This window comes from Natator depressus, chromosome 9 (assembly GCF_965152275.1).
Source record: "Natator depressus isolate rNatDep1 chromosome 9, rNatDep2.hap1, whole genome shotgun sequence".
NCBI lineage: Eukaryota > Metazoa > Chordata > Testudines > Cheloniidae > Natator > Natator depressus.
This window is the reverse complement of record NC_134242.1, coordinates 34,390,279-34,412,867: the sequence shown is the minus strand read 5'-3', so window position 1 is coordinate 34,412,867 and position 22,589 is coordinate 34,390,279. Positions and strand designations below refer to the sequence as shown.

General features: G+C 47.9%; 1 protein-coding gene across 1 annotated transcript in view; it reads right to left on the bottom strand.

Moving 5' to 3' along the window:
• Window positions 1-22,589, bottom strand: part of COL4A4 (collagen type IV alpha 4 chain) — a 128,224-nt gene that overhangs the window by 78,934 nt on the left and 26,701 nt on the right. The window contains exons 4-6 of the mRNA XM_074963897.1: window positions 3,817-3,951; window positions 2,403-2,447; window positions 179-295 (exon numbers count right to left, since the gene is read on the bottom strand). Coding sequence (XP_074819998.1) covers window positions 179-295; window positions 2,403-2,447; window positions 3,817-3,951 — 297 coding nt within the window. The remainder of the gene's footprint in view (window positions 1-178; window positions 296-2,402; window positions 2,448-3,816; window positions 3,952-22,589) is intronic.

Genomic DNA, 22,589 nt, shown 5'->3' with positions numbered 1-22,589 from the left:
AGCTAACAGGAGGAGTGGGAAGCCCAGTCAGCACCTCATAAAAGGTGCAGTGTAGAAGATGGCCGAGTCAGGACATGAGCTCAGGTACTCAGAGTCATAAGCCTAATGCCCCTTTAATTTTGAAAGGTGTTAACATGGAGAGAAAGTTTAAATAGATATAATAAAGCTCATAACTTACAAATGAGCCTCTTGGTCCAACACACCCTGTCTCTCCTGGAAATCCAGGATCTCCTCTTGAACCATTGCAGCCATCCAAGCCAGGTTTGCCCCTGGACCCTTCAACTCCAGGATATCCCTAGTGAGGGTTTAATTACATGTAAAGATGGCATGGTTATTTAGGTTCAGGTTTTGTCTAAACACCACAGTGACACTGGTAACCCAGAGGACAGAGGATCACCCACATATCTCACTTCTACACTCTTTACAGTGGAAAAGCCTCCCACTGAGATCTATGAGAATTTTCCTTACACCTAGCAATAGGCTCAAAGGGGCTGTAATCTGAAACTAGAGTTTTTGGTCTGATACCTCTTACATTCTCTTCTTTAATGCATAGTAGCTCTGCTGGATGAGTCAGAGAATTAGGCTGGATGCTGCTCTCATTAGAATCAATAACAAAAGTTTTTCCTTCACTGGAAGCAAAATCAAGCTCTCTGAGAGTAAATTCCTTCTGGAAGCAATAAAGAGCTACCACATTTGGATAAACATGCAAAGGTTTTATTCCTTGTGAATGACCTACACTAAGGTCATCCCAAACTAGCTAGGCCCTTTTTTACTGTTAGGGTGCAATTCACGAAAATACGGCACAACTTGAGTCAAACATACTGTGAGCTCAGGAAAATCCACACACTAATTGTGGGATGGAGGAACTGATTTTCCAACCCCCAATGCACTGACCATTCACTATTATAGGAATGGGAGAGTAGTGGACAGTGAGGTTGGTTGGGAATTTTCCATCAGAATAATTTTCCAACTGAAAATGCCTTTTGGGCAAAATTAAAAATTGTCAAATGAAAATGTCAGTTTTGCCAAAAAAAAGTTAGGTTTTCCATTGCAAAAACTGAAATGACTACTCCTCGGCTGCCAACCTGGAAGATTGTTGTCTGGAAGAAGAACCTTCCAAGCAGGAAGCTGGCAAATAAAAAAAAATTCCCATTTTAGTGCTTCTGAAACAATAATTTTTAAAAAATCCTTTCCTGTGAAAAATTTTGCATCTTTGTCTTTTCGTCCTGATTCAGGATAATTTTTTTCCCAAACATGCAATTTTTCATGGAAAGGGATTTCTATTTTCCAGACAACTCTAGCAGACACAACCCTGTTGTCTTCTCTATGATAGATTTTGATCTTACGGAGTCATGTCTTTTACAGCTCCTCTAGAAACAATCCCAACTACATGGACAGATATGGAGAGCAAACACAGAGCACAAATGAATCAGAGATCCCCTCCACAGGATTTCTGCTTCCTGGCCTACGTGAACATCCAAAGTGCACTATTTCCACTTTTGTAGTCATAAAGGGCCTCCCAGGATTTAACTCTAATAAAAAATCATTTTCAAAATATTGATTTAATAGAGCATCCTGTCCTTTCACTTCCATTTATATATGACAGCTTGTACACAAAGCTGTATTTCTGTCTACCTTAATACTGAGGTATTCAGATCTATAGTTCCTATTCAGAAGATCTCCCACTGAATCATAGAATATCAGGGTTGGAAGGGACCTCAGGAGGTCACCTAGTCCAACCCCCTGCTCAAAGCAGGACCAATCCCCAATTTTTTCCCCCAGATCCCTAAATGGCCCCCTCAAGGATTGAACTCACAACCCTGGGTTTAGCAGGCCAATGCTCAAACCATTGAGCTATCCCTCCCCTCAGTTGGTTTCAATGGGATTTTTATTTGAGTACGGACTGCTGCACAGCGCTCAAAATGTTTCAACAGAAAAAGAACTACTACTTTGGGATCCTTTTTGCTATTTTAAGAATATTCAGAAGCCGTGTGGTCTACTTTAGAGACTAGGGCCAGAAACTACTTGTTTTTAATCCTGGCATTGGCATTTCCATGCTGCATGGATTTGGGCAAGTCTCTGTTAACCTCTCTATCTCCAATCCCCCCTCTGTAAAATGGTAATAATATTTACTTACCTCAAAGAGGTGTTAATGGATTTAATTAGTTGGTTTGTACTGTCTTTTGGAAAACATGTAAAGTGTGAAGTATTATCAATACTAAATGTCATAATGGTTTACTTTGTTTTTCACACATGTACAACATGTACAGCTCTCCAGGTGATATAGTAACGAAGGGTATAAAACTAACCATATCTGATTATTTAGGTAATCTGTTAAAATAGTTCCCTATGGGTTCAGACGAACTGTAATCTTTATAACACAATATTGGCAGTGTACTTACAGGCACACCATCTAAACCAGGAAATCCTGGGACTCCTGTTGGGCCCTAAAAAAATAAATAAATCACTTTTACAATTTTGTTCTTTGAGAATACTTAAAAACTGAGGACAACATGAGGATGTGGTGCTGTAAAATTAGGTCAAAAACTATCAGGAAATAGTCACATTTGAATCATGAATTTAAGATCTCACTGCAGGATAAATGGCTACATAAGATGTCTGCAGTGTTGCTGTAGCTGTGTTGATCCCAGGATATTAGAGAAACAAGATGGGTGAGGTAATATCTTTTATTCGACCAACTTTTGCTGGTGAGAGAGACAAGCTTTTGAGCTACACAGAGCTCTTCTTCAGGTCTGGGAAAGATATTCAGAGTGTCACAGCTAAATACAAGGTGGAACAGATTGTTTAGCATAAATAGTTAACACATATGGTAAGAGACCATTCAAGGTCAAGTGGCCAGTTATGGTAAAACACCTTGTATTTAGCTGTGATACTCTGACTACCTTTCCCAGACCTGAAAAAGAGCTCTGTGTAGCTTGAAAACTTCTCTCTCTCACCAATAGAAATTGGTCCAATAAAAGATATACCTCACCCACTCTGTATCTCTGATATAAAGTGGACAGACTCCACCTGAGGTTATCTAGCTAGTGTATCTTGAACAATGATCAATGATAGCTATGAATGCCACAAATGGTACTGGGGGACAATATTAAATTCTTAGGGCCAATTTCATCCATTAAAGCACAAGGGATTACTCAAAAATGAATTTAGCCATAATGTGTAAAATAATAGCATGTGTCATATTAGAGGCTGGCTTCTGCTCCCACTTATATCAATGGCACAACTTCTATTGGCTCCAGAGGAGGATCAATATATTTTAGTGGAGTTGTACAAAAGAAGCTAAATTCTGATCTCACTGACACTGGTGTCAATGGAATTAGACAAGTGAAAGCCAGGGTAAAGGTTCAAGGATTATAGAACTATGTAAAACCAAAGGCTGAATTATAATAAAAGGCACCATTTATGATTCCATTACCCACCATAACCAAAGGTGGCAAAGTTGTGCCTATTGTATAGTACTATTTTAAAGTTCTATTCTTCCCCCACATATGTGCACGTAACCACCTTGATGCTAATGTGAGTGAGGTGGGACATATCAAATGGACACTTAGACCCCTGAATTTTAACGTTTTTACTGCCAACTTCAATTTAATAACTTGGGGCAAAATTCTGCAGTTCTTTCTCAGGCAGCTCTACAACTGATTTCAGTGGAAGTTTTGCATGAGTAAGAACAGGAGATGTCCATGTAATTTTAACATTCAGTAAAGGCTTTTATTGTTCTTGATTTGTTTCATTTTGCAATATTCACCGTTATATTTTACATACTAAAAAAGACCTTCCCATGGCATTTCCTACCTTATCACCCTTTTCTCCAGCGGGCCCAGGCAGCCCATTCTCACCTCTCTCTCCTTTTTCTCCTTGCAAACCATCTGGCCCTGTACATCCCAAAGATCCAATTGGACCTTGAGCACCTAAGTGACCAGGATGACCCTGAAAGAAACACAAGAAATAATTCAGAGGTAGTTCAGTAAATAAATATACTTAACCTCCCTCTGGCTGCTGTTGATGGCGTGGAGAACACTATAAGTAAAACAAAGTTTGAAATATTTATAAATTGTATGTTTAGTAATATAATGACCAATATTTCAGACAGTCACTTTGAAAAATATTTTGGTAGTGACTTTACTTTTATGTTGTTGTGGTTACTGTCTATTGATATTGCAGTCGAATACTACACTTTTGGAATGTTTGTGCTTTGAATAAAATGTAAAAGATGCTAAAGTCCTATAGGATTTAAGCTCCTACATCACTTGGCCACTTCTGAAAATTTTACCTGTCAATCTGAATCTTTTTATAATGACTAATTTGAAAAAAAAGAATCCAGGTTCCAACAGAGTACCCTTTATATAGAATGGTTGGGATTTTTTTAAAAAAGTATATCTGTTCATCTTACCTGTTGATGTTTCAGTGAGGGAGAAACTACCTATTTGGGGAATCAGTAAAATAGCAATACACAAAGTGCTGCCATGTGCACAAAATAAACAAACTAAAAAATATTAAGAACTGGTTTGCTAAATTCTTTCTCCCATAGTCATTCTAGATGTTACTAGCAAGTACAACATTATTAGAGGAAAAAGTGATTGTCCAGCTGACAACCTTTAACTTAAGGTTCTCTTTGCTGTTCTGAAGTTGGTTTAGACATTAGTGTCACAGTAGTAACTTCATAATTAAGACTGAAAGACTTTCAGTTCTAAGTCATTCTTTTTACCAGGGTGGATTTGATTTAAATCATGAGTCAGGAAGACTCAATTTAATCATGGATGTCTACATAAAAGTGCATTCTTGTTGGTTGTTATAACCTTAATACATATTCTTCACAACTCAGAGACAGATGTAGGTTTCATTTTTAGAAGGTACACACTATACATTTTTAAGTGATTTATCTTTTCAGATTAGTTTTACAGCAATATCAGAAAATGAATGATTGTTTGGTTATTTCATTTACCAAAGGTAATTGAAGCAGATATCTACGAAGTCTCTGGGAGGTGAACTATCTCCAATTCAACAGGTTAATCATTAATATTTGGAGGATTTTCTTGCCGTGCTGTATTAGGAGGAGACCATCACCAGACAGACATTTAAATTTTTTTATTTAACTAAAACAACGTTATGTATTCTGGATTTTTTTTCTTCAACAGCAAACATATAATATTTTAACAAAACAAGCATATGAATTTTTTAATTTAGTTAAACATTCACTTTTTTTAAAATCAGGTTTGTTTTTGTTAGAATTATTTTAAACTAAAATACGTAAATGAAATATTTAAAAAAAAAAATTAAATCGACTATGTCAGCCAGGTCAACATGAGAAACTTAAAATGTTGTCTTCCCCTTCATTTTCCTGTTTGTTCATAATCTGGAAAAGAAAAACAAGCTTTCCTGCTTTTTCAGGTCCCAAATGATTTCTCAATTTGGAATGAATTAGTCCAAAGGAAGAAAATATTCTTTGTCCACCAGCAGAAGAAGCTACTGTTGTTAAAAGTGAGATTATCACTTCAACAGTCTCTGAATCCAATCTTAGTGCTTAAGTGCTTAAATGACTTCCACCAGTTCACTGGTGTGACTTTCTTTAAAACATAGTCACCAAACATATATTTCCTGAATCATTCTTATTCCCAAACTGGATCTCTTTTACGGCCTGCTGCCATTACAGGTTTTCCCTTCTAGTGAGAGAATGGTATGGTAGATTTCAAGTCAATGAAGGCTACACTCAGAAAGACCTCAAGACTTCTGGAATATGCTGCTCAAACAGTTTCACTTTTGTTTCTAGTGCCTGTCCCTCCCTTCTCACATTTATCTCCAGACTTCTTCTCCTTGTCCAGATCTATTTGAAACTTTGCACTTTTAGAGAGAGGTAAGGGATTGACTCTGCGTACACAAATTTGCAGAGAGACAATAGAGTTGAGGTCTGTTATTTCTCACCTCTATATATTTATTTATTTAAAAACATTTTCTCTGTTAACAAGCATGTTATCTCTGGAGACACAAATCCACAATTTGAGAACTGCAAAACTAAGCATCTCTGATGGTATCTTCTAGACTGAGCCCTGAGTCCCGAGTCCCATTGGCTAGATAGAAAGATTAACCTAAATAATCTATACAGAAGCCCCTGGAGCCCCATAAAATTGGGTCCCTAATCCATGAACTATTGGAACTCATTTACAAAACTTTTCTTAAATATTACATGAATATATTGTCTCATACTATACAATTAGAATTTATAATCCTTATTCCATGATGAAATATCTTTGAGCTATAATGTATCTTAATTAAAACTATCTTTAGATAGGGTTTTTCCTCAAAAAGCATTTTATCAAAAAAATTCCATTTAAATAAAAAAAAAAAAATCTGATATATATATATATATATATATATATACACACATAGTGACAAAGTTCCTGCTCCACCTTGGTGGGTCTTGTGCTTATTGGCAGATTTGCTCGCCTTGGAGCTTCATGGCAGCCCTCAGCTTGGCCGTTTTTCTGAACCCACAGTCCAGGTCGACTCCTCCTGTGTCTGACAAGGAGTTGGGAGGATTTGGGGGGAACCTGGGCCCGCCCTCTACTCTGGGTTCCAGCCCAGGGCCCTGTGGAATGCACCTGTCTAGAGTGCCTCCTGGAACAGCTGTGCAACAGCTACAACTCCCTGGGCTACTTCCCCATGGCCTCCTCCCAACACCTTCTTTATCTTCACTATAGGACCTTCCTCCTGGTGTCTGATAATGCTTGTACACCTCAGTCCTCCAAGAGTCCGCGTTCTCACTCTCAGCTCCTAGTGCCTCTTGCTCCCAGCTCCTCACACACACACCACAAACTGAAGTGAGCTCCTTTTTAAAACCCAGGTGCCCTGATTAGCCTGCCTTAATTGATTCTAGCAGCTTCTTGATTGGCTGCAGGTGTTCTAATCAGCCTGTCTTAACTGTCTCCAGAAGGTTCCTGATGGTTCTCGAACCTTCCCTGTTCCCTTACCCAGGGAAAAGGGACCTACTTAGCCTGCTCTCCTGCTGCTGCCGCCCTCTGGCCTGGGCTTTCCTTGCTTTTTGCCCCTGCTTTTGGCTTTCCCCCCGACTGGGCCAGACACTCTCCCCCATTTCCTTTCTTTTTGTTGTTTTTTTTTCTTTCTCTGCTGTTGCTAGAGTGCTGGCTGGCTGCCGGCCGGCTGTCAGCCCCCCCCGCCCCCCACCACCACCCGCCCGCCCTCGGACGCTGCTGCCACTCCAGCTGAAACTCCCGCCCTGAGAGAAGGGGGGCCTGCTAGGCCGCTCCCCGGAGGGGGGGAGTGGAGGGACCCAGCCCCCAGACCCAGCCGCTTGCTGTTCGTTTGTGGACCCGTATTCGGCCGAGAGGAACTTTTATCATCTGCTCCGGCATCCCTGGAATGTTGCAGCTACGGAGAAAGCCCGGAATAGAGAGAAAGAGAAACAGCCGTCTACCAGAGGAACACCGCCTGGGGAATTTACAAATCGCCATGGAGGGGACCCAAGACTGAGTAACTTTCGAACTGTGCTCTCGTGTGGGGGGAGGCCTTGACTGTGTCTTGACTGTGTCTGTAGGGACACAGGGGGTGTGGCACGGAGCTGTCCCCCAATCCATCTGTGTCCTCCCAACCCCCACACTACGATCATCCTCACTGCCCCCTCCATCCTCATTGCTGGCTGTTTAACATCTGCCTCTGGACTTAGCTGCTCGCCCTGATTCCACCGTGTGGGCCAGAAGCACCAGCCAACCAAACAGGACTCTCTGGACAAGCGTACGGTGGTTCATGTGCCCCCCTCTCCCCCGAACTGTCCATCCCACAGCCTGTCCCTTTTTACCTGACCCCAACTCCTGTTAACCACCTGCCACCGCCCCCGCTGGGGCATCGGCAATGGATGGCACCGGGGTGACCTCCGCCGCTGCCATGCCCACTGCCTCCCCAGACTCTAGGGGAGCCCCCCAGCTGGCGGGAAAGGCCAGGGCAAGAAGAAGGGGAAGGGCCCTGCTAAAACCACCAGGCCCTCCGTGGCAGGGGCCACCCCCACTGCTGCGGTCCCGCCACCGACCACGGCATCCTTCCCCTCTACCCCCCCCCACCAGCTCTGCGTGTGTCCCTCCCTCACCCCCCAGGATGTATGCCCGGGTGGCGGCAGCTCCCCCGCCTGCCACCTCGTCATCTCTCCTGCCCACCGCCTCCGCCACCATCAACAGCGGCCGGGGCCCCTTCCACACCATGAAAAAGAAGCATGGTGTCCGATGCCTCCTGGTGCCCCCCTCGCCCCACATGGAGGCCTACTTGCGGGCGTTGGCGAGGGTGGTGGGGCCCTCAGCCATTGTGGCAGCCTCCAAAATGTATGGGAAGGTCGTCTTCTTCTTAGCATCAGAGGCTGCTGCCCAGGAAGCGGTGGAGAGGGGCCTGGCGGTGGGGGGGATGTTTGTCCCCCTAGAGCCGCTAGAGGATGTGGGCGTCCGCCTGGTCCTGACCTCTGTCCCTCTTTTTCTCCCCAATGCTGCCCTGTTACCCGCCCTTTCCACCCTGGGGAAACCTGTTTCTGTCATCAGCCCTCTCCCGTTGGGCTGCAAGGACCCCACCCTCCGTCACATCTTTTTCTTCCTCCAGGAAGTACAGCTTCTACTGCCATCGGCGGCGCGTGACGGAGAGGCGCTCGAGGGGTCCTTCCTAGTCCCCCAGCAGGGGGCCCGTAACCTCGATTTGGGCAACCTCACTCCACCCCTCTTTTCCCCATGCTCCCTCCCCCTAACTGCTGCTTCTGCTCCCACCTCCGAGGAGCCCCTGGACTCCTTCATCGACCCGGCGGCTGATGGCACCCCACTGACGATCATCAAGCCTCTCAGGTGACAGCCGGCGCCACGCGGCCGGGACACAAGTCACCAGAGGCACCCTCCGTTGATGCGGAGCAATTGACTTCCTTCCTGGGCAGGGGCCCAACAGAAGATAATCCACCTCCTGATGCTGTGGCCGCTAAATCCACCATAGAGCCCGCACCCGGTATCACTGAGAGCTCCCTCCCCACCCCCTTAACCCTCGAGCCTGATAAGGAGGCGCCACCATCCAGCTGCTTGCCTCCCGAAACCCAGAACCTCGCCTCTGCCCCTGCCCCTACCCCTATCCAGTCTACCTCCTGCGATATTATTGCTGCCCCCGGGGCTGTCTCCTTCCCTTTTCCAACTGATGACCCCCAGGGAGCGGCCTTTGTGTTCTCCTGCCCCAACCCATTAGGGGCTCCTATTTTCCCTCCACTGCCCCCTATCGCCCCAGGGCTTGAGGCGGGCCTAGAAGCTCCAGCCCATCAGGCACCCCGTCAGGGGTCCGCACCCTGCTTGCCCGTTTTAGTGGGCCACGGGGCTGCACCAAGGGCCCCGCCAGGGAACAACCGGGAAACCGTAACCCCACCCCCCCATGAGCTGTGACGAGAGCTGTAGAAGTTTTTAGAGGATGTCCGTGGCTCCCGCAACAAGGTACAGCTTGCTCTCCAGCGATGGGGGGACTTTTTTCAAATCCTCCGGGCCACAAGGGACCTCATGGGGAAAGGTAAAGGGACGGGGAAGCCTACTGGCGGGTCCACGTCTTCCATGACCAATTACTCACCTACGGGATGGGTCAAGGACTGTTGGGTGGCCCGCTGGGGGATGCGAGCGTCTCTGCCAGTGAGGATCCCCCCCAGCCCTCCGCATGACACCTCTCACCATTGCAACGTTGAACATCTGGGGTTGTAGGATGGCTCTCCGCAGGTCCCAGGTGCTCTCCTTCCTTCGGGAGGGAGGCTACTCTGTGATTTTCTTGCAGGAGACCCATACGGATCCGACCGCCGAAGACAGTTGGAGGCTGGAGTGGGGGGACAGGGTCTACTTTAGTCATTCCACGGTTCGGCAGGCTGGAGTGGCGACCCTGTTCTCCCCTGACCTACGGCCTGAGGTGTTAGGGGTCGCCTGCTGCATCTCCGGGTCCGTATAGAGGGGCTCGTGGTTAACCTCGTTAACGTCTATGCCCCGACATTGGGCCCGGAGTGGCTGCAATTCTATCAGCGGGCGTCCGCCTTCCTCGGCACCTTAGATTCTCACGAGTGCCTGGTCCTAGGAGGGGATTTTAATACCACCCTCGAGGAGCGAGACCGCTCGGGGACCGAGCAGAGCCCGGCCGCCGCGGACACCCTCCGGGAGATAGCTGAACATCACTCCCTAGTGGACATCTGGTGTGACCACCACCTGGATGACACCTCCATGTTCACCTTTGTCCGGGTGGAAGCCCATCGGTCGAGCCACTCCCGGTTGGACCGCATTTATTTATCACGCTTCCATCTCTCACAAGCCCACTCCTCCAGCATTTGGCTGGCCCCATTTTCTGACCATCACCTAGCCACCGTGACAGCCTCCCTCTGTGCGGAGAGGCCAGGGCTGGCCTATTGGCATTTTAACAACAGCCTATTGGAGGATGAGGGCTTCATGATGTCCTTCTGGGAATTCTGGCTGGCCTGGCGAGGGCAGCGGCGTGCCTTTCCCTCGGAGCAACGATGGTGGGACCTGGGGAAGGTGCGTGCCCGGCTTTTCTGCCGCGACTACACCCGGGACAACAGCCGACGGAGAAATGCGGCGATAGAGCAGTTGGAACGGGAGGTCTTAGAGCTGGAGAGGCGTTTGGCCGCCAGCCCCGAAGACCCGCTCCTCTGCGGAGCGTGCCAGGAGAAGTGGGAGGAGCTCCGGGCCCTCGAGGACCATCGAACCCGGGGCGCCTTTGTTTGATCCCGCATCCACCTCCTTAGGGAGATGGATCGCGGCTCCTGCTTCTTCTATGCCCTGGAGAAAACGAGGGGGGCCAAGAAACACATCACCTGCCTTCTGGCAGAAGACGGCACCCCCCTCACGGAACCGGCGGAGATGTGCGGGAGGGCCCGAGCCTTCTACGCAAGTCTTTTTTCCCTGGACTCGACCGACCCTAGCGCTTGCAGAGTGCTTTGGGAGGAGCTCCCTACAGTCAGCGCAAGCGACCAAGACCGGCTAGAGTTGCCTCTCACTCTGGCCGAGTTCTCGGAAGCCCTCCGTCGTATGCCCACTAATAAGTCTCCAGGCATGGACGGGCTGACCGTGGAGTTCTACCGCGTGTTCTGGGACGTCCTCGGCCCAGACCTAGTCACCGTCTGGGCCGAGTCTCTGCAGAGCGGGGTCCTCCCTCTTTCGTGCAGGCGAACTGTGCTCGCCTTATTGCCGAAGAAGGGGGACCTCCGCGATTTACGAAATTGGCATCCCGTCTCGCTCCTCAGCACGGACTACAAAATCGTAGCGAAAGCAATCTCACTGTGGCTAGGGTCTGTGCTGGCAGACGTGATCCACCCAGACCAGACCTACACCGTCCCGGACTGCAGTATCTTTGATAACCTATTTCTGGTTCGGGACCTTTTGGAACTCGGGCGTAGAGACGGTCTGTCGTTCGCCCTCCTGTCCCTAGATCAGGAGAAGGCGTTCAATAGGGTGGACCACGGGTACCTCCTGAGCACTCTGCAGGCGTTTCGCTTCAGACCCCAGTTTGTGGGTTTTCTCCGGGTGCTGTACGCTTCCGCAGAGTGTCTGGTTAAGCTCAACTGGACCCTGACCGAACTGGTCAGCTTCGGGCGAGAAGTACGGCAGGGGTGCCCCCTCTCGGGCCAGCTGTACGCTCTGGCAATTGAGCCCTTCCTCTGTCTCCTCCACAGGAGGTTGACAGGGTTGGTGCTGCGGGAGCCGGAGCTGCAGCTGGTCCTGTCGGCGTACGCTGATGACGTGCTCCTCGTGATCCAGGACCCCGGCGACTTGGTGCGGGTGGAGGCTTGCCAGACCATCTATTCGGCAGCCTCCTCCGCCCGGGTCAACTGGGTCAAGAGCTCTGGCTTGGCGGTAGGAGACTGGCGGCAGGCGAGCTCCCTCCCACCCGTGCTTCAGACCATCCGGTGGAGTGCGGGTCCGCTGCTCTACCTCGGCGTTTACCTTTCTGACACGCATCCCTCTCCGCCGGAGAACTGGGAAAATTTAGACGGCGGGGTGATAGAGCGGCTCCGGAAATGGACGGGACTACTACGATGTCTCTCCCTCCAAGGGAGAGCGCTGGTGCTTAATCAACTAGTCCTGTCTACGCTCTGGTACCGGCTCAACACCCTGGTCCCGGCCCCGGGTTTCCTGATCAACCTCCAGACATCGATTCTGGGGTTCTTTTGGTCAGGAACGCACTGGGCCCCTGTAGGGGTTCTTCATCTACCCCTGAAGGAAGGAGGACAGGGCCTGAAGTGTCTACACACTCAGGTCTGTGTCTTCCGCCTCCGGGCTCTACAGAGGCTCCTCTATGGTGCAGGCAGATCGGCGTGGAGCACACTGGCGCACGCCATCCTGCGCCGCATCCGAGGGCTCCGATATGACTGGCAGCTCTTTTATCTCTGTCCGGGAGGTCTTCCGCGAGACCTCTCCAGGCTGCCAGTCTTCTACCAGGACCTCCTCCGGACTTGGAAACTGTTTTTAACGACCAGGTCCGTGGCGCCCACCGAGGAGGTAGATCTACTCTTGGAGCCCCTGCTACACAACCCCCAGCTCCGTTTGCAGGTGGCGGAGTGCGCCAGAGCTTGATCCTGGCAGAAGTCACGAGAGTTGGAGACCTCCTGGACTACGACCGAGGAGACTGGCTGGATCCCCTGACGCTCGCCCGGCGCATGGGGTTCTCCAGACCTCGTACCCCCCGGCACGTACTTCAGGAGGTGAAGGCCGCTTTGCCGCCTGCTGCTCGAGCTTACCTCGACCGGGTCCTGCTCGAGGGTACGCCCTGCCCACCTTCTACCCCAGGCCCACCGGACCTTTTAATTGGACCCCTGCCCCGCAGATCCAATCGACTCCCTCACCCCTTTACTGCGAGTTGGCTGCATAAACTGCAGCCAGTATGCTTCCAAACCGCGCCAAGGAAACATCTATACATGCTCGTGCTCCACACCCTTAACGCCCTCACCCTAGTGTCCCGCCCCGACACAAAGTGGCGAGACCTTCTGCCACCTTTGGAGGGTGAGCAGCCCCGGTGGGCCAGCCTATATTCCACCTTGGTTCCGAGGCCCGTCGGGGACATCAGTTGGCGGCTCCTTCACGGAGCTGTGAGCACAGGCACGTACTTGGCACGGTTCACCCCCGTCCCAGATACTTGTCCCTTTTGCGGTGTGAGGGAAACACTGGCGCACGTATATTTGGAGTGCGCCAGGCTGTAGCCCCTGTTCCAGCTCCTCACAAATCTCCTATTACGTTTTTGGTTGCATTTTTCCCCTCACCTTTTTATTTATGCACTCCCCATCCGTGGCCTCACAAAGTCGCGGGATCTCCTAGTTAACATCCTCCTGACCCTGGCTAAAACGGCCATCTATAAAACCAGAGAGAGGAGGTTGGCCTATGGAGTTTCCTGCGACTGTGGGGCCGTTTTCCGATCCTCGGCCCGTTCACGTATCCGGGCGGAGTTCCTCTGGGCGGTGTCCACCGACTCCCTTGATGCTTTTGAGGAGCGGTGGGCGCTGTCCGGGGTTCTCTGCTCGGTGTCCCCGTCCGGGTCCCTTTGTCTGACCCTTTGATTGGGGGAGAGAGTAAGGAACCCCAGCCCCAGCCATTGCTGCTGCGGTCACCACCACCTTAGAGGGGTCCTTTCACATGTGGATGTGCGTGCCCCCCCCCTCCGGATTGTCCACCCCACAGCCTGCCCCTCTTGTTGGGTACTTTCAGAGGCGTGGCGCCAGGTAACTCGAGGGGGTGGCAGACCTTGAGAGTCGATGAAGCCCCCTCGTTCTGGGCCACCAGGTAACTCGGAAGGGTGGAAGACCACAAGAGTCGAGGAAGCCCCCCGCTCTGGGCCCAGGCAAGCTTGAACACTTCCTTCCCCTGAAGCTAATGAGAAAACAATTGTGATTGGTTGCTGTGTTACACATTGAATATGCTGCTGTTTTTACTATTTGTGTTATGCAAATAAAAACATCTTTTGCTTCAAAAAAAAAAATTACTCTCCTATAGCCATCTGGCCCGACCCTGTCACAATATATACATATATATTTTTAAATCATTGATTTTTATCCACGCTGCTTTTTACTCCCTTCTTGCTGTTCTCTTTTTCTGAAAGACATGATGCTTATCCAGGGTCAGGACAGCTGACAGTAAATCAGAGAAGCTGTACAAATTTGTTGCGCTTTGAAAAATTACTTGATTTTCTATTTGTTAAAGTTATTTTAACCTTTTTGGCCTATTCATAATTCAAAGACAGCTTGCAATAAAATGTGCAATCTTGCCCTGTGCTTAGTTCTCTATGAAAATAGAGCTTAATTTCCAGGAAAAATATGTTCCTCAAGATAATAACTGTTTCTTACTAGAATCTTCATCAGGTCTCCAATACCTTCTGTGAGATGCCTGGCATCAATTACAACTTTTTCTGGCTATGCCAATGCACATTCTACCTTTTGTAAGCTTTAGAACCCAATGAGTGCCACATTTTAGCCTCTCAGAAGCATAATCAGAGACTCGTCATTTTAGCATAATCAAAGAAACTGTGTAAGTTAGACTGGACTGGGAGTGTTCTTTCTTTCAAATGATATTTGCACTCCTATCAGGTTTTTCTAGCTTATATGTCTTCCATCATTTTCTCCCAGAGTTAAATGTATCGTTCAACAATTGGTAAATTTCTGTAAAATTAACATGATGGTTATTAGGTAACTTCTTTGTAAACAACTCTGTAACTAATGTCTATGCCTAGCAATACCATACAGATCACCTGTATATATTTTTAGGTAATACTGTGTATATATATATTCCAAAAGGGAAAAGGCTCAAGGATAGTGTCTATTCCCTTCCCTAGCCAAAGGTTAACAACATTTTTTAGGTTTTGGAATTTTTCTCTCTAAGTAGCCTGATGAACTCATGTTATATTCAAAAGACTGAATACAGCAAACTTTCTATTAAATTTGTAATAGGTAGAATTTTTCTTTTTTCCTCACCTCCCCACCCCCCACCACTCCATTCCTACACTTCCTACCGTGTACCTAGGTGCTTCTTTTCTTTGCTCTTTTTCACTGTCTCTATTTACCGTAATTATATTTGTTTTTCTCTGAAACATGTTTTTTTTCCTTTTTGAAGATTGGTTTTTCTTTTCTGACTTAGCCTATCTACTACTGTATCTAACATAATCCAAGGGCAGAATTGAGCCTAGTCTTCTAAGGGAAAGTGTACAGCTCAAAGGTGACCACCTGAGGGCAGCAAAGAATTCTGGAATGCAATCTCCAGTCACAGAAACAACAGCCAGTACATTCATTTCATTTCAATGGTTGGAAGAGGAGCAAAATGTCAATTAACAAGGGATATAGGAAGATAATTGTTGGCTTCAGTAGTAAAATTATTTCCATAGGTGGCAGAACAGAGGTAAATTTTACACAGTTTATACTTTTTAACTTGAACTGATTTTGTATGAACACAATCTTTTCCTTGAATTATAACTGGGGATGTGGGGTGACAAAGCCCCTTTTCTTTATATTTGTTCCTTTAATTTTTCCTAAATTAAGAGGACCATGGTTTAAGCCTCCTCATCTTTTAGAAATGATGTAGGATATTTACATGAGAGTCCATGAATAAAAGAGTAATTCTTTTGCATTTTGTTACTGACTTTGATATGTTTCAGAGTAACAGCCATGTTAGTCTGTATTCGCAAAAAGAAAAGGAGTACTTGTGGCACCTTAGAGACTAGCCAATTTAAATTTAAATTGGTGAGTCTCTAAGGTGCCACAAGTACTCCTTTTCTTTTTGACTTTGATATGAGGATTTTGACATTTATTAATTAAACCACACCACACCTTTGTGAGCTAGGGAAAGGATATGAGATAGGGATCACTTTGACCACTGCTGAAATACAGCCCCCAACTCATGTAGTACTCAGCAGCTCTTCAACATTGCGTAGCAACTCTGCACAACAGCTTAGGGCAAGAAGTAAAGTACCATGTTCAACTGAGATAGCAGAAGGAACGTAGGTAGCAACCATATAATTTACCACAATTTACTAAGCTCAATGCAGGACTTTCCATGGCCTGCTGTCATGCAGGTCAGACTGGATGATCATAATGGTCCCTTCTGGTCTTATTTATTTATTTTTTTAATGCTATGAATAGGCCCTACTCCCATTGACTTCAGTGGTGCAGGATCTGGCACTTAGCATGGGCGCAGGATGAACCTTATAAGTACAGTAGAACCAACTGAGCCAAGCTGCCAGGATATGGCTGAAGGATGCCATGTGGCCTTTGAGAGACCTTTGAATTTGTGGCAAAACCAGCCCCCATTTGTTCCATAGAGGGGAACCCACCCTCCATACAGAACGACTTGAGAATGTGTAAGAGGAACCCCAGGAAAAACCCTCCACCTGGACCTGGCCTCTGGAAAAATCTGCAGGAGGGGCTGACTGACCCTCAGCAAGTTAAATTGCAGATTCTTTCCACTTTTTATTTAATTTGTACACAAATATAACTAAATGCATTTATTCCTCCTCTTTTTTTGAAATCACAGGAGAGAAAATATTTCTTTCTGCAACAGGTGATAGATTAGAACTTGCTATCGGCTTTCTGTAGCTCTAAAAGGACACTTGCATTTGAATATATAGCACCAAATACTTGGGATAGCAGCCATTGACTACTTTGTTTTGTCATATGGTTAGTGTTCTAATGAAACAGGTATCTTGTCTGTCCCGCTTAGGATATTTTAATCAACACTGGGGCTATGCCTTAAAGGGTTTTTCTGAGGGCCATTATTTGGTTAAAAATGTATGTTTCCTCTTGCCATATATCTTTGCAGAACTGTTAGTCTGGCATGCAACTAAAATTGCACTGCTTGATTCAACTTTGATTAGAAAATAAGCAGGATCTGTGCTGTGCAAAAATAAGGGGTATTAGGCTTGCAACAGGGAACACTCTGTGGGAGAAGTGCCATTCTGTGTACAGGGTGGCACTAGGGATACTGGGATGCTGTGCATACACCCTGCATGCCACTGAAGTGTATTCTGAGGTGGGTTCCAGTTCCCTGGTATACCCCAGATTTGGTTCTATGGGGAGGCAGGTAGTGAGGTGAACATGGGGCTAAATGATCTACACCTATGTGGATCCACTGACTTTTGTTCCATTGAGAGCATATGAGGGTGACTGAAGCTCTGGGAATGCGATAACAGCCCTGGAGCTGTTCAGTTACTTTGCTGTGTGCTGGTAGGCAGATTCCATCACCCTAAACCAGGGGTGGGCAAACTTTTTGGCCCGAGGGCCACATCGGGGTTCAAAACTGTATGGAGGGCTGGGTAGGAAAGGCTGTGCCTCCCCGAACAGCCTGACCCCTCCCACTTCCTGCCCCCCCTCAGAACTCCCCACCCATCCAACCCCCCCGCTCCTCGTCCCCTGACCGCCCCCTCCCGGGACTCCTGTCCCTAATCATCCCCCGGGACCCCACCCCCTATCTAACCGCCGCACTCCCTGTCCCCTGACTGTCCCCGCCTCAGAACCTCTGCCCTATCCAATCGCCCCCTGTTCCCCGTCCCCTGACCGCCACCCCCACCGAACCTCCGCCCCATCCAACCGCCCCCTGTCCCCTGACCATGCCCCGGGACCCTCTGCCCCTTATCCAGCCCCCCGGCCCACTTAACATGCCGCTCAGAGCAGCATGTCTGGGAGCCACGCCACCCGGTCGAAGCCAGACACGCTGCCATGCTTGCCCTACATGAGTGGGCAGCCGCGCCGCCCAGAGCACTGCCCGCGCAGCGGTGTGGCTCCGGGGGAGGGACCAGGGGCGAGCCTCCCGTGCCAGGAGCTCAGGGACCAGGCAGGACAGTCCCGTGGGCCATAGTTTGCCCACCTCTGCCCTAAAACTTGCCTCTTGGACACACAGAACTCCCCAATACACTGCCCAGTTATTTAGGCTTTGTGTTCTTCCTGGGATTTAGTCCTCAAAGTGAAATTTTACAACTGTATCCATAGTGCTGTTCTCAGATAACTGACGTGAAGCACTATGTGTAACTGGTGATCTCAGGAGTTTTTTACATTAAAAACTATTATTATTACTACAGCTGATAATACTGGGAAAAGTGATTTACAAATAGTAGGATACAGATTCAGTTCTATTTGAACTCTTATATTTGTGAATTTGTGGCCCTTCAAAACTGGCCTTGATGAGTGAGGAGAATACATGTATTTCTTATCAAATGTGAGTTCAGCTTACTAGTTTCTTGAGCATCCAGTTTGAAACTTCAAATGCAGATCTCAAATACTTCACATTGACTGCCACTTGTTTACTTGTAATATTTGTCCAGTATTTTTGAATACCAAATACATAGGAATAGGTCATGCAAACAATGGGAATGCGCTGTGAATGCTTGACAATACCAGGAAGAGCCAAAATTCACCAAATTTTGTATCTGGTGGATCCTACTCAGCCAGCTTTATTTATGACAAGCCTATACCTTTTTATATAATGGGTCTAATAGATCTGGAAGAGAACAGGTTCAACAGAATGGAGTCATTTTTAATAAGCACGCTACAAAATTAGATTCCACCAAGTTCAGATGACTTTCTAGCTTTGCTGTGCTGTCCATCTAGTGGCATAGCATGGTACAACCTAGTTAGGGTAGAACAGCTACAAAAAGCCTGTGTAGTTTGCCTTTCACTTCACATGGCAGAATATGACACTCCTCCCCCTCACATTTCTGAATTAGCAATTTCTATTCTGTGGCATTCTCTCCCATAAAGTATTAAAATATATTTTTTAAAGGCACCAATTTTACTCATCTGAAAACAGGTCATTTGTTTCAACTGAAAAAGAAAAAGAATGAACATCAGACAGGCTGAGTTTTACTTGCTATCATCTTAAACTAGGCATTTGACATGATCTCTTAACAGAAACCGATCAGGTCAGATCATGAATGGATGCTGGCTTTTTCAATCTACTTAACTCCAGAATTGACACCAAAAGAAGTGAATGGCACCCAACTCTGGGGTCAGGGCAAGACAGGTTTTTAATTATTTACTGTTAACTGAAAATGTCGTAACCCCTTAAATTCTGGCAAAGTACCTGGGATTCTTGTAAATCATTGAGGCCAATCTGATTACAAAGCATTGCAAGAGCATGTCTGGAGTCAGCGGGGGGAAATCACTGGAAGAGAAAGCCATGTGGTGGTGATGAGGAATTAGAGGAAGGGGCTCATGGCATGCTGGGACCCAGTCAAGAATCAGAGCATTATTAAGGAGGCTGTAGAATGGAAAGGCTGGAAACACTAAAAGGTCTGTAGAAGTCTCAGAACAGAACCTTGACCTGTGTGAGGTTGGCAAGCATTAATGATCTTCCTCAAAATGTTTTGAAACTTTGAACAAACTGGAGCATAAGTTAAAACTGTCTTTTAAACATTTTCAAGACCATGCATACTTCTCTCATCAGCCAGGTCTTGCTGACCTTCCTATTATCGTCAAGGTTATTAGTATGTTTGCATGGATAAACTATCCTTAATTGCTTCAATATTCTGCATTACCCATGTACTTATATCTTTCAGTAGCAGGCATACATGTATTCTCATTCTGAGTTCTTCTTTAACAACTTAACCATTGTATTAATAGCAAGAAGAGCTCCACTAACCACTAGCATGAGTACACGTGTTGCAGGATGTTAAAGCACTTCCTCTTCCCTGGAAAACAAGAGGTGGCCCACCTCAGGTATGTGGAAGACCACGGCTGGGGGGAGTGTGGGGTAGAAAAGAGGGGCAGTGGAGAAGAGATATAGGAACTGAGTTGGTGTAATTATGCGGAAAAGCCAGAAGAGTGTGTACATTTAGAGTAGTCCCCACCCTATTTTAAAGTACCTTTGTTCCAGCGACTCACCATGCCAATTGCATCACCTTTGGGCAGAGGTCGGCAAACTATGGCCCGTGAGACCGTCCTGCCTGGCCCTTGAGCTCCCGGCCAGGGAGGCGAGCTCCCAGCCCCTCCCCCCGCTGTCCTCTCTCCCCCACAGCCTCAGCTTGCTGCGCCGCCAACGCTCTGGCCCACCGCTCCTGCCGGGCAGCGTGGTGGCATGACTGGCTCCGGCCGGGCGGCGGGGCTGCGAGCTCCTGCTGCTCTGAGCAGCATGGTAAGGAGGCAGGGAGCGGGGGGAGGGGTGTTGGATAAGGGACAGGGGGTCCTTAGGGACAGGGGGTCCTTGGGAGCAGTCAGGGGACAGGGAGCGGGGGGGGGGTTGGATGGGGTGGAGGTTCTGGGAGGGGGCTTAGGTGGGGGGGGTCCCAGGGGACAGGGGTGTGGAAAGGTGTTGGGGCAGTCAGGGGACAGGGAGCAGGGGGGTTTGGTTAGGGAGTGGGGTCCCAGGGGGCGGTTAGGGGCGGGGGGTCCCGGGAGTGGACGGTCAGGGGACAAGGAGCAAGGGGGGTTGGATGAGTCGGCGGTTCTGAGGGGGGCAGTCAGGGGGCTGGAAGTGGGAGGGGGCAGATATGGGGGCAGGGTCCAAGCTGTTTGGGGAGGCACAGCCTTCCCTACCCGGCCCTCCATACAGTTTTGGAACCCCGATGTGGCCCTCGGGCCAAAAAGTTTGCCCACCCCTGCCTTAGGGCATGTCTACACTTGTCATCTGAAGTGCAAAATGTCCCTTTTTGGTGCAAAAACCGTGGGAGCATCTACACGTTAATGACTTTTTGCGGTGAAACTCAGAAGTTTCACCGCAAAAAGAAAACCACCTTCACAAGAGGCATACAGTTCTTACCGCTGTTCTTTTTACGGTGATGTGAAAGTGAAGACACATTCTTCTTATGTAAACACCTTTTGGCCTCCAGAGGATATCCCACAGTTCCAAAAGCGACCACCCTGGCCAGCACCTCCACTGCTCTGACGCCAGGTAAACGAATGTCTGCCCCTCCCCATGTAAATCCCCGGGAAGTTTGAAACTCCCTTTCCTGTTGCGAGTGCTCATCTGGCCAGGTGAGCATGGCTGCTCCATGTAGCAAATGATCCCCTGTTTCGAGCAATGCCAGGCTACTGAACCTGATCACTGTTTGGGGAGAGGAGGCTGTGTAGTGCCAGCTGCGTTCCAGCCGTAGGAATTTCAATACCTATGAGCAGATTGCATGCAGCTTGCAGGAGAAGGGGCATAACAGGGACACCCTGCAGTGCAGAGCAAAGGTGAAGGAGCTGAGGAACACCTACCACAAGGTTAGGGAGGCAAACCGTCGATTTGGCGCTGCGCCCCAAAGCTGCTGTTTTTACAGTGAGTTGGATGCAATCCTAAGTGCAACCCCGCTTCCATTGCAAAGTGCCCAGTGGATATTTCTGCATGTCTGGAGGCAGGGGAAAATGGCCCTAGCCAGGAGGAGGAGGAGGCTGAGGAAGCTGTGGAGCCCATTGCTGAGTGCACTCAAGACCCCTTCTCTGCTCTGGAGCTGGTGTGAGCGGCCACTGTCTACTGAGGCAGAGGCAGGAGAGCAGAGCTCTGGTAAGTTGCTGTGCTTTGACAATGCATGAAGCAGGTGGAGGGCATAGGAGAGTACTACAGTGGCTGTGTTTTTGTGCTGGGAGCCCTCCGTTCATGCTTGCCCTTTTCAGAATGGGTGTATGCAATAAACCCTCTAACCCGGCGTTCCCTCACCATTGCTGGGCTCTTGTGCACCAGGGGTGCTTGACTTTTGTCACCAAGACAGTGATTTCTTACCAGTGGTGTATTGCAACATACACAGTGATTCCTGTATGTATGTTTCACAGTAATATGTTGCTTTTGTCTCCCCAGAAATGACTGTGGTCATTCCCCAGAAATGACACCCCTCACTGTAGTAGACCGTCTGCGACACATAAGCGGCCAAGATGCACTAAGGCAGCCATGTTTCATGAGGTGATTCTGCACTCCGAAGCAGAGACACATGATAAAAATAAATGGAGAGAAACCATGACAAAGTGGAAAGAGGGAGAGAACAGAGACTGAAAAGAGAATAATGCATTCCATAGGGAAGCCACGGAGAGGCTAATCAGCATTCTGGAGCATCAGATAGACATGCTGCATTTTCTCATTACACTGCCGAGTGACCTGATTCGTGCCCGCCCCCCATTGCAGCAAGTGCAGAATTCGTTCCCATGCACTCCCCAAACTCCCACTGCACATTCTTATAGCCTCGCTGCAAATTTTTCCATTCCTTGACAATCCACGCCCCCAGACAGCTTGTCAAATGACAGCTGGAGTTATACACAGCTGTGAGATATATGGGCCCACCCTGTTGACCACCATCACTGAGGACAGATATACGTACATGTGGTGTTTTCTCTTTTTTTTTAAATAAAAAGCACAAATTTTTCAAAAAGAAGCAAGCTTCATTTGTGTGTTCACATTTCTTTACATGTCATCACAGCTATAAGTCAACTAGCACTTCATCTTCACTGAAATTGCAGACAGAACCGCCATGTAACAGAGCAGATGCTGTTAATACTTCCTTTCCCAAGCAGCAAAGTTTAATTATTTTAATTTTCAAACTTTTCCCTCAAGGCATCCCGGATCCTAACTGCCACAGGTTGTGCCCCTCTAATAGCCCTGGTATCTGGCTGCTGAAACTCA